Consider the following 14512-nt stretch of genomic DNA (forward strand, 5'->3'; position numbering starts at 1 on the left):
AGCAGAGTAATAATCTTTGGGGTAATTAGGTTCTGGTTGCCCAGGTCCCTCCCATGTTGTGATGAAGAAAGTTCTGTGTCAACAGAGAGACAATAATTTTTGTAAAATTGTTTGAACGGGTCACATCAGAGAGAAATAGGGGCAATACCAAAATTGCAAAATAACTTTCGTTCCTTTCTTCTCCTCACCATGCTAACATTTTTCAGATCATATTGCATTTATTAAGGCAATCACCACCAAGCAGCTGACTGAGTACAGGCTCTTATTCCAGGTAAATAGGAGGTAGCTGTTGAATGCATCTGCAGTACCTAGGAACTCTCCTTAAGGACAATCTCCTTTATGCTCAAGTACTGTATGAGCTACTAGCCCTGTTCCCCCCCCCCCCCCCCCATTTGAATGAAATAAAGTTCTCTTTAGGGGCTGGAAATGGTACACAACTATTTTGCTCTCATTACAGTAGTCCTGTGTCCACATCTTTAGCCTCTGGAAAGTATTCTACGTAGAAATCAAAAAACCTTGCTGCATAACTACAAAACCATTCAGTTCAGACATGCAGACGTTAGGCAACAGCAGTACTTCAAGGAAAAGTAAATGCTCTCATAACTTCTCTAAGTTTTTGCATACTCCTCTACTTTCATTCTAAGAAGCCACACTGTAGAAAATCACCTACAAAATACCGAGAACAAAAGAATTTTACCTTCCTGATATATGTATCAATCCATGCTGTATCTATTTTCTCATAAGTTCTATTGGGAACAAGTGATAATATGTAACCTTTCATAAAAATCAAACAGTATTTGGAGTATCTATATACCTGGGGCTGGCCCAAATGGCTCTGCTATCATTCAGGTTACCTGAACAATAGTAGTTTCTGTAACAAAATGGTTACACATTCAAAACAAAAAATGCAGATGTGGTGGTGACAGAAAAATCATCCGAAGACTAGAATGAAACTGTCCTTACCGACTCTTAGTTTCAGTACTAATTTTTGTGGCTGGATCTGTGTAATGGCCTCTGGTTTCAGCTTCTCTGCAGCACCTATCTTACGATTAGTCACTTCTCTATCTTCAAGCACGTGTTTGCTACCTCTGGGATTTTCTATATCTTCCATAGGACAGCCTTTACTCTTTAGTGCTGCCAAGTCATCACATCGGGCAGATGTTGGTTCTCCTTCTTGCAAAAAGTCCTAGAAAACACAGGCAAAAGAGTATCAAGTTTACAGCTATCGGCAATTTGTTATACTCAACCCACAATAACACTTTTTACAATGACAGTTTGGTTTTTTGTTTTGGGTTTGTTTTTGTTTTGTTTTGTTTTTTTTTTTAAAAGCTCAGTAATAAAACACACAGTCCTGAAATATGTTAAATTATACTAAATACATCAGTGGCTACCATTTAGTCCAGGAGTTTGCATCTACTTATGCTTACCTGTGTATAAGATATAAGCAAGATGAAATAAAAAAATGCCCAATGTCACCTCTGACAGAAGGAGGATATCCTTTTTAATCGGCTACTCTAAAAGGGACAGGAGGTGGAAAAAGCTCTCATTTTCATGTAGTCATCAATAATGTGAACCTATCTGTACAGCCTACTTGGCAACTACCCTCCCTTTTAACCTTTTTTTTTTTTCTTTTTCCTGAAAGGCTTTAATTAAAGATTATGTAAGTGTACCTTGGTACTCCACAACAAAATAATGGCAATACGCTGACAGAGCAGGGGAAAGACAGACGACAACTCTTTTATTTTGGGGAAATTCAATCTGATAGTAAGATCCATAAGCAAAACCAATACATAACTTTGTTCTGAACACAAATTACCATTACCTATAACCTAAAAAAAAGCTCTAACCTCAAATATGAATAAATAAGGCTTCTAATTAAGATACTTGTCAATTCTGATCCCCCCCCCCCCCCCCAATGCATAAAAATAAATATATCTTAAAGCTTGTCAGTTCTTGATGACTAGGACCTACAACAAATCTGACAGCTCAAGGCCAGATTTTAAAGTTAGTCAGTTTAATTAAATGCTTAAATTTTACACACTAGTTTGGGAGATAGTGAGTAGGTACTATATAGAAATAAATATACATTATCATCTTCTATCAAGAAACAGGAAAATTCCCTGGTTTTTATTAACAAACTGAAGAAGGGCTGTAGAAAACATTTTCTTCTGTTTCTAACCTGAAGACGACACTTCAGCATATACTGGTTAAGTCACACAATTTAAGATTATCTTGCATTTTGCATTTTCCAAACTTAATTTTTAATTACGTAAGAAAGCACTCTTTTTATGTTTCCTACTGAAACAAACAACCCACCCACATAAACCAACCTCTTACCCCCCCAAGTCTACCAACAACAGAAAACTAAAATTTGAACATCTTTATTTTATGAAAGAAAACCTTCAATCTCTTCCCCTACTCCACCTATGTCTGTCTAAAATTATCTCTTACTCTAATGTCACTGGAAGAATATACTTAAGCATACCCAGACAGATTCCATGCAGGAATGATTTTAAATAACTATGAGACAGCCTGTAGGGTCTGTATACACTTAAGATTTAGAAAAGTAGAAGTAAACACATTGTGAAAAGTGATTCTACTCAAAACAGGACATGAGGAAGATCATAGTATCTGTATTTTTAAGTACAAATAAGTACCAAATTGAAGAGCTACAGGAAACTATTATTAGTGAAAACAGACATTTATATACATTTAAAGTATTTACTAAAATTTGAAACCAAGAGAAAAAAACAAACCATAAAAGGAATTTTGCAACACTTACTGTTTTTTTACACCAGCCACAGTTTGGTCCTGCTTGTATACATTCACCACATGATTTTGCATTAGCTTTTATGCAGTCACTTCCACCTAGCAAAAAATACAAACCAGTCACTTCATTTATAAAAAGGTGCTAACAACAACAGAATTTTTGTTTCATTCTGGCTTGGTAAACTAAGTTTAACTACAAACAGGTTATTAATATGAGATATGACTGACATATTGCCATTAGCACTTGTCTAATAATGATATATTTATCTACATAAATAACTGCTAAATATATATATAGTTTTAAAGCAACATTAAACTACTGCAATGAAATCAAGTGACTTACCTTGCTGAGCAAATCCATTCCATATCAAGCAACAGAGGATGCCAGCCCATGTGAGCCATTTTAAATTCGTCTGAAATACATAATCAAAAGACCAAACTGTATTATTTGTAGTAATGAGTAAGCAAAATAAAAAAACCCCAAAGATCACATGAAACTGCAGACATGTAACTGTGTTTCAGAGGAGACAAGGAACATGGAGCAGATGCAAATCAAATGATCTTAGTTGTACCAGCTGGACAGTTTTGCTCTAATACAACCATGTTTGTGGGCTAAACTTTGTATTTAGAAGATATCAAACAGGGTAGCTTCTTCTTAAATTACTTTGAAATACTCTTATGTTAGGTAAACCAGCAAGCTATGAGAAATTTGGAAATGCTGTTCAGTTGGGGGGGGGCAGGGGGAAGAACCCAAACCAATCTATTAACATCTTAATAAATTAATAAAATTTTTATGCTCTGAATGTTATCAGGGAGACACTTCTAAATAAAGATACCACAGAAATACAAGATGGAACTAGAGCTTCTCCATTCAAGTCTCTGTTTTAAAATAAACTTCAAGGCCCTTTCCAAAATATTTTCCTTGGAATCTTCAAAGGGCATTTTACAGCCTAACTTTGCACCTTATAGTCCAAACTAAAAATTTCCTCTCACAATATGTAACATAAATCAACCTTGATATAAACTGAGCCCCTTTCTTCTTCTTTAGACAACAGAGAATTAATGGGTACCATCCTTATTAAAGAAAAAACACTCTACCCTTTGTTCCGTGCTATAAATCTTAAAGAAAGCCTGGTAGAAAAAAAGAAATATATACAAACTATATGAGACAAGATTTGAATGCTTATAAACCACAATTTAAGGTTACTGACTTGTCATTTTCCCTAATTATTGGTGAGACTTCACTTAGTACTCCAGAGTTAGGATTACGTTCTATAAATATGTTTCAAATAGACCATTTTTTCCTAAATTTTCTTCTACTCTAATAGCAGGTAGTCAGCCAGGGTCAGTTGTCACATCCTTCAAATTTGGTACTGTTTTAAATTCCATTTCTCTTTTATTCATTATAAAAATTCTGAGAACTTGGACCCGGGCTGCCAATTTCCTTGGTCATCCTAAAATGTTACTGCTAATTAAAGCCTTTCCAGTCATCCTGGAAACATCAATATTCTTAATACCTTTTTGTTCTAAAAAATATCTTGCAATACAGCCAAGGCAAAGTGAATTTGGCAGAGTCTTTTAAAATGAACCTGTCACTTTCTAGAAGATGTACTATTATTCATATAAATTAGCAGCAAAGTGAACAATGCTTAAATAAGCACCGCAGTTGGGTTTTGGTTTTCCCAAACTGATTTAGGGTCACTCATAATTGTTACTTTGCACATCCAGCCAGACCTAACGGAGAAGAGATAGCTGCTCTAAAATCCGGTGGAGAAGGTTTCAAACAGAAGCAGAAGCCAACCCTTTGCTAACAAATTGTATCCAACAACACTATTATATGGTTCATATTTTTCTGATAAATCATTTTGGCCGACTCTTCTCTTCAGTGGATGCTGTAGCCAGAGGGCAGGGGGAAGTTTAGACGTAGAAGAATTCAGAGAACTTGCTTTGGAACGACTTTGCTAGATGTTACACATATGCACATAAGAAATTACTGATTACAAAAACAAAACAAAAAAATTGAACTGTGAATTATACCTTACTTCACTTTTGAGCATTACTTATTGCACATATCTAACTCTGATGTTTCCCTCTGCCCATTGCTGCAGAGGTCATCAGTCCTGCATTCGCAAAAAACTCTCTTTCATGAACACTCTTGAAGTCCCCTCTATAAGCAGTCACCTAAATCAAACTGGCGCAACCACGAACCTTGCTCGGAGGGGAACTCTGACCCAACAAATGCGAGCAGGTGGAAGGCAGACGAAGGGACTGAATCGAGGTTAGAGAAAGAGAGCGGCTACATGCTGTAGGAGCACACCTATCGGACTAGGAGTCTGGAGGGTAAAGCCTTACGAGGTTGCTCAACTTTTAGGCTCCTTCTTTTCTCGTTTTATGGTAGGTATGTTCTGCGTTTAACAAACCTTAGTTGCCACAAATTAAGGGATATTTTGTTACTCCAGAAGTTGTTTTCCTTTAAGTACAGCCCAGAACAGGGTGGGCTTTTCAGTAAGAAAAAACCCTAAGCTGCTGGCATCAGTTTAGTACTATCTTGTCTGTTAGCCAAAACGAGAAAATTATAAACAGTTCACCTTTTTAGGGCAGACTAGCAGCGGATGCACAGCAAGCCCATGCAGGCTATATAAATAAGTCAGCAAAGATGTGACACAGTGCTAAAACTATGACTAAGACCATTTGGAAGAGAAACGTTCCTGTGGAAATGCATCCGCATGATGAATGTAGTTCTGGGCACAGATTCCCCATAAAGTTAACAAGGAAAATGTCCTCTTCCATATATGGCTAAGCCAATGCCTCTCCTAAAGCGTTGGCCTGCCCTCCGACACGCTAGCTCCCTTCCTTTACCTCCACTGCTTAATAGCTTTTCCGTCTGCTGAGTTTTGGAAAAACTCGAGTAAAGATTTGCTAATTTGGATTCAATTCTGTTTGTTCTTTAATGCAAGCAAAGCGATGCGTATCCTCAGCCTCCAAACCTCCTCCTAACACTGCAGCAGCCTGGTCACAACAGCGTCAAATACATTCTCCTGCAAGTCTGTCATTAGTACTGCGGATTGCCCTGTTGCAGATTTTTCTGTTAAGGGAATAAACCAAAACAAATAACGCCTAACAACACTAGACAGCCAAAGGAAGCCTTTGGAAACCATTGGTGGAGCTGAAACTAAACCCCATGCCAGTATTCAACCACAGATGATGGGAACAGAAAAGAACCCATTGTTACAAGAAATAAATGAAATTTTTTGCGCAACATTTACATATTTTCTATTATACTTGTTCTCCTCTTTCTAATTAAATCCTTGAAAAATATCCCAGAATCCTTGAGAAAGTTATTTCCCCCTCCTCGCCCCCCCAAAAAAGCAGCTCAAAGCTTACAAAAGGTAAGCGTGCCAAGAACTGAAATCTCTAACAACTGTATCACCAGTTGGATCCTTTTTAAAAGGCTGCAAATGGTGTCCTGTTGAAAAACGGATTTTAAAATTATTTCTGCACATTTGTGAACTGTACTCTATTTTTTGTTAAATATTTTAGGAAGACAAACACAGACATAACCTTGGACTCGCTGATTTCCAAGTTATTTTGCTAACTGTCTCTACAAACAGTAATGCTTGAAGAGAATTTTTTCTTTATAAAGCCAGCTTTGATAGAAATCTCTGGAGCTTCTAATTTGAAATGAGAGACTCATTAAGTGACAACAGGAAAAAGGAAGGATGATTTCTCCGTAGTGAGACTAATTTTGAATCTGCAAATCAAATATTTAGCACCTTTGTATTCTGCTACTCATCATGATATTTAGAAATTAAGTTTACTACTCCACAGCACTAAAGCCTTTTGCAGCTTTTTTGATTTATTTATTAGAACAGCAATAGCATCTGTGCAGAAAATTAACCGGACAAATGGGATCAAGAAAAAAGGGGAAGAGTTATAGAAACATTAATTCCTTTGAAACGAAATATCGATGGCTATGCTGCTCTCTTTTCACCACTCTTCAGCTCAGCATGTCACCCCACCTGACGCAGGCCACAGTTGATCCTGATATTAAGGCAACATTAGCAACAAGCCGCTAGGCCACTGCTGTATTGATCCACTCGGGCGAGCAGCTCCTCGTCTGACCCAGTACTCCAGCACCCACCGAGACAGGGCCAAGCAAAGGAAAACACTAGAAGGCATCTGCCTCTATTGCGTACTGAAGTATGCCTTGCTGCAAAGCTTTCTATCGAAATACATAACCACGCTTCAGACCACAGGGGAAACATCTAAATATCCGGTAACAGTTGAGCTGTTGTGCAGAAGCCACCTTTTTGAGGCAATACCCAGAGACAGCCTACTTATTCACATCTCCACACACCACTCTAATTACACTTATAAACCTAGAAATGAATAAACAACTCACACTTTTGGACTAGTGTTTGTGCCTCCCGCAGACTGACGCCTCTTTACATCAGCTGTGTTTTCACAGGTTTAAAGTTTGATTCAGAAATCACGTATGGAATTGATCCCTCCTAGAGCTGAGATTATGTTTGCACCCACTTTCATCTACCATAAGGATAGAAAGTCACTTAAGATGCCCCATCCTTCTTGTTGATTATTCATTCTTGTTAATCACCCTCCTGGTTGATTACTCTTACTGCTTTCATTTCTGACCAGTGCTAGCATTAGTGCAGCCACCGAGGAGCGCTGGAGCAAGGAAAAGATCTGGCTGGAACACTAATCCAACGAAGAAAGTGGCTAGTTTCAGCCACATGGACACAGAAATGCTTGTCCATGGCAGAGGTGCCGAGATGGGGATGGAGAAAAAGAGAACTGGGGGGGGGGGAGCAAAGGGTATTGCTTCTCAGCCACAGTCCGTGGCTGAATGCTGGACTACACTGGTCACGCAGTCAGCCCCCACCCCCAGTCACCAAGGCTCTGGTTATAAAAAGAGCAGGAAGAGACATGTTTCTAAAATAAGCAGAATTAAATAGTCTCTGGAGACTCCTGTTGCAGGACTTGATGGCTACCCTGCTAAAAAAGTTCCTTCCTCCCTCACTCCGGAAGGTTTACTGGCTTTAGCTGAGGGCACACTTTTCAGTGTGAATTTTATGGACTGGCAAGAAGAAGCCCATTCATATTTCTGGGGGAAAAAAAAAAGGGGGGGGGGGGGGGAAGACGTACACAATTATTTTCTTAACTGAAGAAACTAAACCACCCCAGTGACATGGGACCGCGAATACACGGACACTACAGACCTCTAGCAACGACCCACACCTCCGTAAGCACTCCTGATGGCCAGAACTCCCACAACAGACATTGTCAATTACAAACCCAAATTTGCCTGGACACGCACCAACTCTAAGCATGTCTGCTTGTACAACAATTCACTGCAAAACAGCAATTCACTATAAAAGAAAGTGGTGAAATGGTATCTTGCTGCTCTGTCTTCAGAGAAGTATATCGCTCAGAAAGGCACAGGTACAGATATTACAATGTTTCACACCAAGGAGTCACTTTCGATTAAAACTTTCAAGTTTGTGGTGTAGATTTTCCAACGAATCTTAAATAGGTAATTCTTAATTTGTGACCTTAACAGCTATCTTATTTACTTAATCAATGTAACTGTTACTGCAATACTGAGTTACAGCTGGAATATACTGCTTGCACAGTAGATTCCAGGACCACCAGACCAAGAAAGTACGTGATGCCGCCTTCTTCATGGAAGCGGAGATTTGGGGTGAACACCGATGGTTGAAAAGCAATACATTTTAATCAAAGAACTAAAATCTTCACTCACCCTGCAAAACTATTTGTTCCCTGGATGCGTACCAGCCCTGTGACGGCTGCCCTTCACAGGCAGGCCCAGCTCCCGATCTTGCACCATCAGAGATGAGCCAGCGGAGTAACCCCATGTCGGGGAAGTGAACTCGGTGGAAACAGTCAAGATGTGCAGCCTCAAAAACAGGACTTTGCAGCACCCCAACCCAAATGGAACTGCTAAAAGTAAGCCTGCCTTCAATAGCCTATCTATCTACCAGCTTACCAACAGCATGGCTTATCAAGACTACAATGTTCTTTCTCCCCCTGGCAACTTTGCAGACATCAAATGAGCAGGTTTTGAACGGCTTGCAGTAATATGGAAAGAATGGGACATTAACCCAGATTAATGTGCAAAGTAAGAAATACTTTAGCACTGAAACAGCTTTTACACAAAAAATTCATCACATCAAGACTGTTTACTCAAATTGTGTCCTGAAAAAGCTTTAAGGCATAACCACTTCAGCTACCGTGAAGCTACAGGATAGAAGAATCAGCAGTATTTCACATTGGACTTCATTTCTCTGTCTGTTATTATCTCTAAGTTAATGGAATAAAACAAGCATAGTCACCAAATACTCATGATAAGCACTTCCATAAGCACTCTGCTTTAGTGGGGCATCATATGTTAAAATAATATATAATAAACCAGTTCGGACTTAAATTTTAATTACAAAGAATTAAAATCTACGGCAAACTAATTTTCTGCTTAGATTAGGGAGACCGTCTCCACAGTATGGTTATCTGAGGTTATCTGCCACAATTAGTGTATGTCACTGGGTAGTTCAGAAGATCCCCCCTGCAGGGCTGGGAGTCCAAGAAAAGATGAGAATACACATTTCTGCATGCCAGAACCACAGGGAAACATACCACAATTCTGCAGATTCTGCATGGAAACAACTGTGCGGCCCTCCTATGCTTAGTAAGTCAGACAAACCTACACAGTAACACAACTGGTTTGCTAAGACTCTCAGTTACACTGCATTACTACCCATAGTTTATTCACACTCACAGCTCTAAAAAATTTCTCAAGCAATCAAGTACCTTAAAATTCATTAAAAAAGGACTGGATTCAAGGTGGGGGGGGCAGGGAAATATCAGTAAGCGTTAGGTTCTAAAATAGACTTGTAGGTCTGAAACCACTACTGAAAACCCAGCATGGGCACCTGCATCACATCGCCTCTTCGGTTGAGTACATGAAAATGTTCGTGTACAAGTACCAGCAGGCTGAGGCCACAGCTCATGAGAACAGACCTGGAAGGCTGTTCATGGTATCGGCCTGTGTCCCCAGAGTACGGGGTGAATGTTAGTTTATATAGGACACAGCTGCTTCAAGACAGAACTGCTAACTTCACAAGCACTCACACGGTTTCACCATATTATTCCTTTTATACAGCATTTATTGGTATTTGTTCCTGGATTTCACAGGAGCGCTCGACTTACTAACAATTCTAAATAGTGGAACAAAAAGCAATTAGGTATTTTTCTGAAAAGTATTTTTCGGTCTTGATTTGAATTACTGAGTGGAAAATTCCTCTATCATCAGAAAAAAAAAGAGGTACCAATTTCAGAACAACTGCAGATGATAAAGTTTTCTGATATTTGACTTCTCTCCACCTTGAGAAAGTTACCAAGAGGACGTGGTAGATCCAGTTGTGATACAGTTCACATGACAGAGGGTGGTAATGGTTCCCCGATGTTTTACAGCACGGAGGCATACCCAGGAAGACAACTGGGCTCCAGTCCCTCCTCAGCCCCAAAGGGTCTGAATTCACATTTTCTGGGAATGCTCTATCAGCCTACAGGATATACTAGTAAGAGCACTCACCATCGCTCTTACTAAACCAAAGCTGCTATGCAACCAAGAATGAAAGGCACGGAGACAGAAAATGAGCTGATAAAGTTTTGATTCTTGTTTATCTACTGAAGCACTCAGATGGCGGGAGGCAGAAGAAAGATATAAGTGGGGGTTCTAGATCCTGTTCCCTGTAATATGTATACAGATTTTACAGCATATTGACAATGGATAAAAGCAAAGAGAGTCTTGGGACCGTGATTTGGAGTACGAACTTTATTTCTTTCTCACCAAATGCCCTAACCTTTAGGAAAGTGAAGCAAAACAGATGTATGTTCACACTCAGACACAGAAGACACCCTAGACTGCAAACCTCCCCTATCATGCATGACTACTCTGACTAGTGCACACTGAACTGAAATCCCTCTCTAATTGCAGACCTGACCAATCTGAACTATGTGGACTTCTCTATGGACTTAAAGAAGTTGAAGCAAATACTTACCTTCCAACAAGCAACTAAAGGCAGCCAGGGAGCTTCTAGTAAGCAAGGAGAGACCTACTGAATTTAGATTTCTATGGAACATAGCAAACGTATTTAGGCAAGATAGATTACGTACCATGTTTTATTTCATGGCACTGTATTTCTATACATGTTTTCATTAGCAAAACCCATTGATAATTTTACTTACTGACAAACTCCTGCAACCAGCTGCAGACCTAAATAATACTCATCACAAGCAAAACCAAGTTGCGTAGTAAATTGTGAAGAATACTAGTGCTGCTAAAGCCTACTCAAATAGAGTTATATGTTACAAAAAGGCGAATTCGGAAGTCACACAAGTCCAGATTTCATGCTGGTGACAGTGACAGAAAGTAAAAAAATGAGAAAAGATGTTCAGGGACAATGTGAAGATGCTGCCACTGACTAAGAGCCTTCAGCTGTCAAGTCAGCAAACCCCAAGTGCAACCCTGATCTCTTTCCTTTGTTCTAAGGCCTTTTGGAGAGCAGTGTGGCGCAGGCAGGACTAACATTGGTTAGTCAGCACCACTTTTGAAGTAGGAACCTTTTTTCAAATAGTATATGTATATACCGCCATGCACAGAAGGTTTGTAATTCATGACTACACCTCCTTAGTACTGTTGTAGTACCACCAATAATTATTAATTTAAGAACACCACTTTGCTGTATTAACCATTCTTGTCCCTAGCTTGGTCCTAACGTTGACAAAGATACTATTTGTATAATGTTTTCTTGACCTTGAATCATTAATTTGAAGCCAAGATTCCACAGTTTAGGAGTTGCTTTGGAAAGCATCTTGATGCTTGAAAGGCAAGTAGTACTTTGACACAGCTCATGTGAACAAACAACCTGTGTATGATCACCACATACAGGAAACCATTTAAGAGCCCAGTGAGGTGCTCTTTCTCATGAGAATATTATTTTTGCCTCATAGGTTTATTTAGATATTTTTACCAGGCAATTATCCACAGACTGCAATTTATAGGGTAAACTCTGACAACTGTATTTTGGAAAACTAGACTAACAAACAAGTGTATTGTGCTTAATGTTCAACATTAAATTAAGAGAGAAATACAACTCTGCATATTCTCAAGCAGAGCAGGCAGAGGCCTGCAGCTACATCTAATTAAAATACCAGCAATATGCTTTTACTGTTTATTACCTATGGCTTATACCTAGTTTCAACTAAAACATTTGCATCTTTTTCTGAAAAGCCAGTTTGTAACTACTGTCTGCTCTATGTCTCTCAAACTGTTGTGCTTACTAAAGTACAGAATAAAAAAGCAGAACATCCCACCACCACACACCTGCACTCCATCTCTTTCGCTAAGAAATCCCATGTTGGTGCATCCTGCCCACAGGGAGCTGTGATTCCTACAAGGACATTGTAAAGCTCCTTGAATTTTAACCAAGGACAAAATAATAAAACCTATTCATACATTGCTTATGCTAGCATGCACGCAAACCACAAAGATGGCACCTCTCTAAGGCTAAACAGCTAACACACCAAGCCCGTGGGTATCGATACTGTGGTTGAAACTACTCTTTTCTGTATCTACAGCAGCTTCTATACATGTGCACCTTGAAAGCTTCCTCTTTAAGGATAAATATATAATGAGGACATGTAAGTGTTAAGAACCAAAACACCTAATTTTTTTCCCCTTAAAACTGTCACTGTCAAAAATATCCGTTTTCTATACTCTTGCCAACAGAAGTTTCTAGTTCAAGTCCATCACAGCCTTAATGACTCAAAGCACGTTGTCTCCATGAATCTGTAAGAATTCTCACTGTACCCAATCTCACTGTTACCAGTAGGCATTTTTCCATAACAAATATTTCAGTATTTTCATTATTAGAAGCACCTCTTTAAACAATTGTGATTAAAATAGAGAAAAAAAAATTCCTCTGTTGTTTCATCACTTTTCAAATGCTTCTAGACCCAGCAGTCATTTTTGCAATAATAATTTAACTTCTCCTCTTGCTTAACTGTGATACTTTTTTTTGGCGGGGGAGAGTGTGAATTGAATCTTTAGCTTGTTTACATAGGTCTTGCTAGTCTACAAGTCTTCTTGGCTAAGTTTAGCATTTCCATCTCAGACAGATTACAATTAGGAATGCCACATAACGATTTAAGCCATTCTAGTAGAAAACACGGGTGTCTGTTCCTTGTGGTAGTATTAAATTCCCACACACTCTGCACCACTTACTACTCCCATAAAGAAACTATTTAATTTTGTGCAACTTAAACCTCACATTCATCCACACAGGGGGAAACGAAAAGTTTAGTTAAACATATAAATATAGCTCTTACACAGCTGACTGTAACTGATGCTTCCGAGGCTGTACTGCCTTAGTAACATCCACGACTGTCACAACGTCTGGCTAAACTTACTTTAATCCAAGCTTTTCTTTTAAAGGAAAAGCAGAACAGAGACGTGTACATTCTTAAGTAAAAAAGCTAGAGAATTTCAGTTAATACACTGTCTCACTCATCTATTTCTTTAAGAGAAAACAGTTGCAAACGTCTCGCTGGCTATTGCTGCAGGTACTGCAGGAAGCCAGAAGCTGGCACACCGCAAAGGGCAAACTCAGCGGAAACTCCGTCGTTACATGGCAGTGTTCACCCACCAGTAGCTACCATTAACACTCAGGGTACAGTTTCAGCAACCAAAACCGAGATGAAAGCTAACTGCTGCTGAAAGGAACAGCAGTGCTACAGCATCCCCACCTCCAAAAAAGCAACCTCTGCTCCTGCGCTCCCACTCATGGACCTCCCCCATCACCGTGCGGAGCCAGCTCCGCTTGCTGGGCTGGCAGAGCGATACCTTGAGTCATCCCTTTCCCTTCCACATCAAAACCACTTTCTGTAAGCCTCAGCGAACTGAACCAGACCTCCATGGCCAGAGGAGTGCTGAGGAAACAACTCCTATAAAGTGGCAGGTGGCTGTTGGACTGATTGACCTCCGAAATTACACCGTGCTCTTTGAGTGCTGCTAAACCAGCTGAAATCCGGGCTGTCACAGGCCCGCCTTCCTTCTCTGCTGGCCTTGGGTGAATTGCTTATGAATGCCCTATAACACAGCCAGCCCGTTTGGGGAGCTATTCTGATTTTATTTTTTCTAATAGGTTATTAGAATAAATTAGTTGGCCAAAAAAAATTAAGACAAGCAAAGAACAAAATACTGAAGGTTTTTCGGTTTGTTGTTGTTGTTTTGGGGGTTCTTTTGGGTTAGGGGATTGTTTTCTTGGGGGGGGGGGGTAATTTTAATTCAGGATTTGAATGGCAAGCACATAGAATAATGCTTACAGATAGTATCCAAATATTTAATTGCAAGTTTTTTTTAAAAGATTCACTAATCTAACACAGTTTAGAATGAGACTTGTACTGAAACAACTCGTATCCTCAGCATACTTTCAACACTGGGTAAGTGGACAGGAAAATGAACATGAAGAAATAATAAAAAACTGATCATCCCACAGAACTACATACAGCCTTATAAATCTGTATCTGTCAATGAGATTTTTTAAATATATATTTAATTCTCTATATATTTAATTTTACATATGTATGCTTTTTAAAACATAAATATTATATATTTATATATATATAAAAAACTAATGATGATTAG

At 39.1% G+C, this 14512-nt stretch overlaps 1 protein-coding gene across 1 annotated transcript in view; it reads right to left on the reverse strand.

Moving 5' to 3' along the window:
- The window catches only part of ITGB1 (integrin subunit beta 1), a 45971-nt gene that overhangs the window by 22210 nt on the left and 9249 nt on the right, over positions 1-14512 (reverse strand). Inside the window, exons 2-4 of the mRNA XM_082321327.1 lie at positions 3113-3182; positions 2783-2868; positions 964-1186 (exon numbers count right to left, since the gene is read on the reverse strand). Of these exons, the coding sequence (XP_082177453.1) occupies positions 964-1186; positions 2783-2868; positions 3113-3182 (379 nt within the window). The remainder of the gene's footprint in view (positions 1-963; positions 1187-2782; positions 2869-3112; positions 3183-14512) is intronic.

This window comes from Platalea leucorodia (genome assembly GCF_965183815.1).
Source record: "Platalea leucorodia genome assembly, chromosome: 1".
NCBI classification, from domain to species: domain Eukaryota; kingdom Metazoa; phylum Chordata; class Aves; order Pelecaniformes; family Threskiornithidae; genus Platalea; species Platalea leucorodia.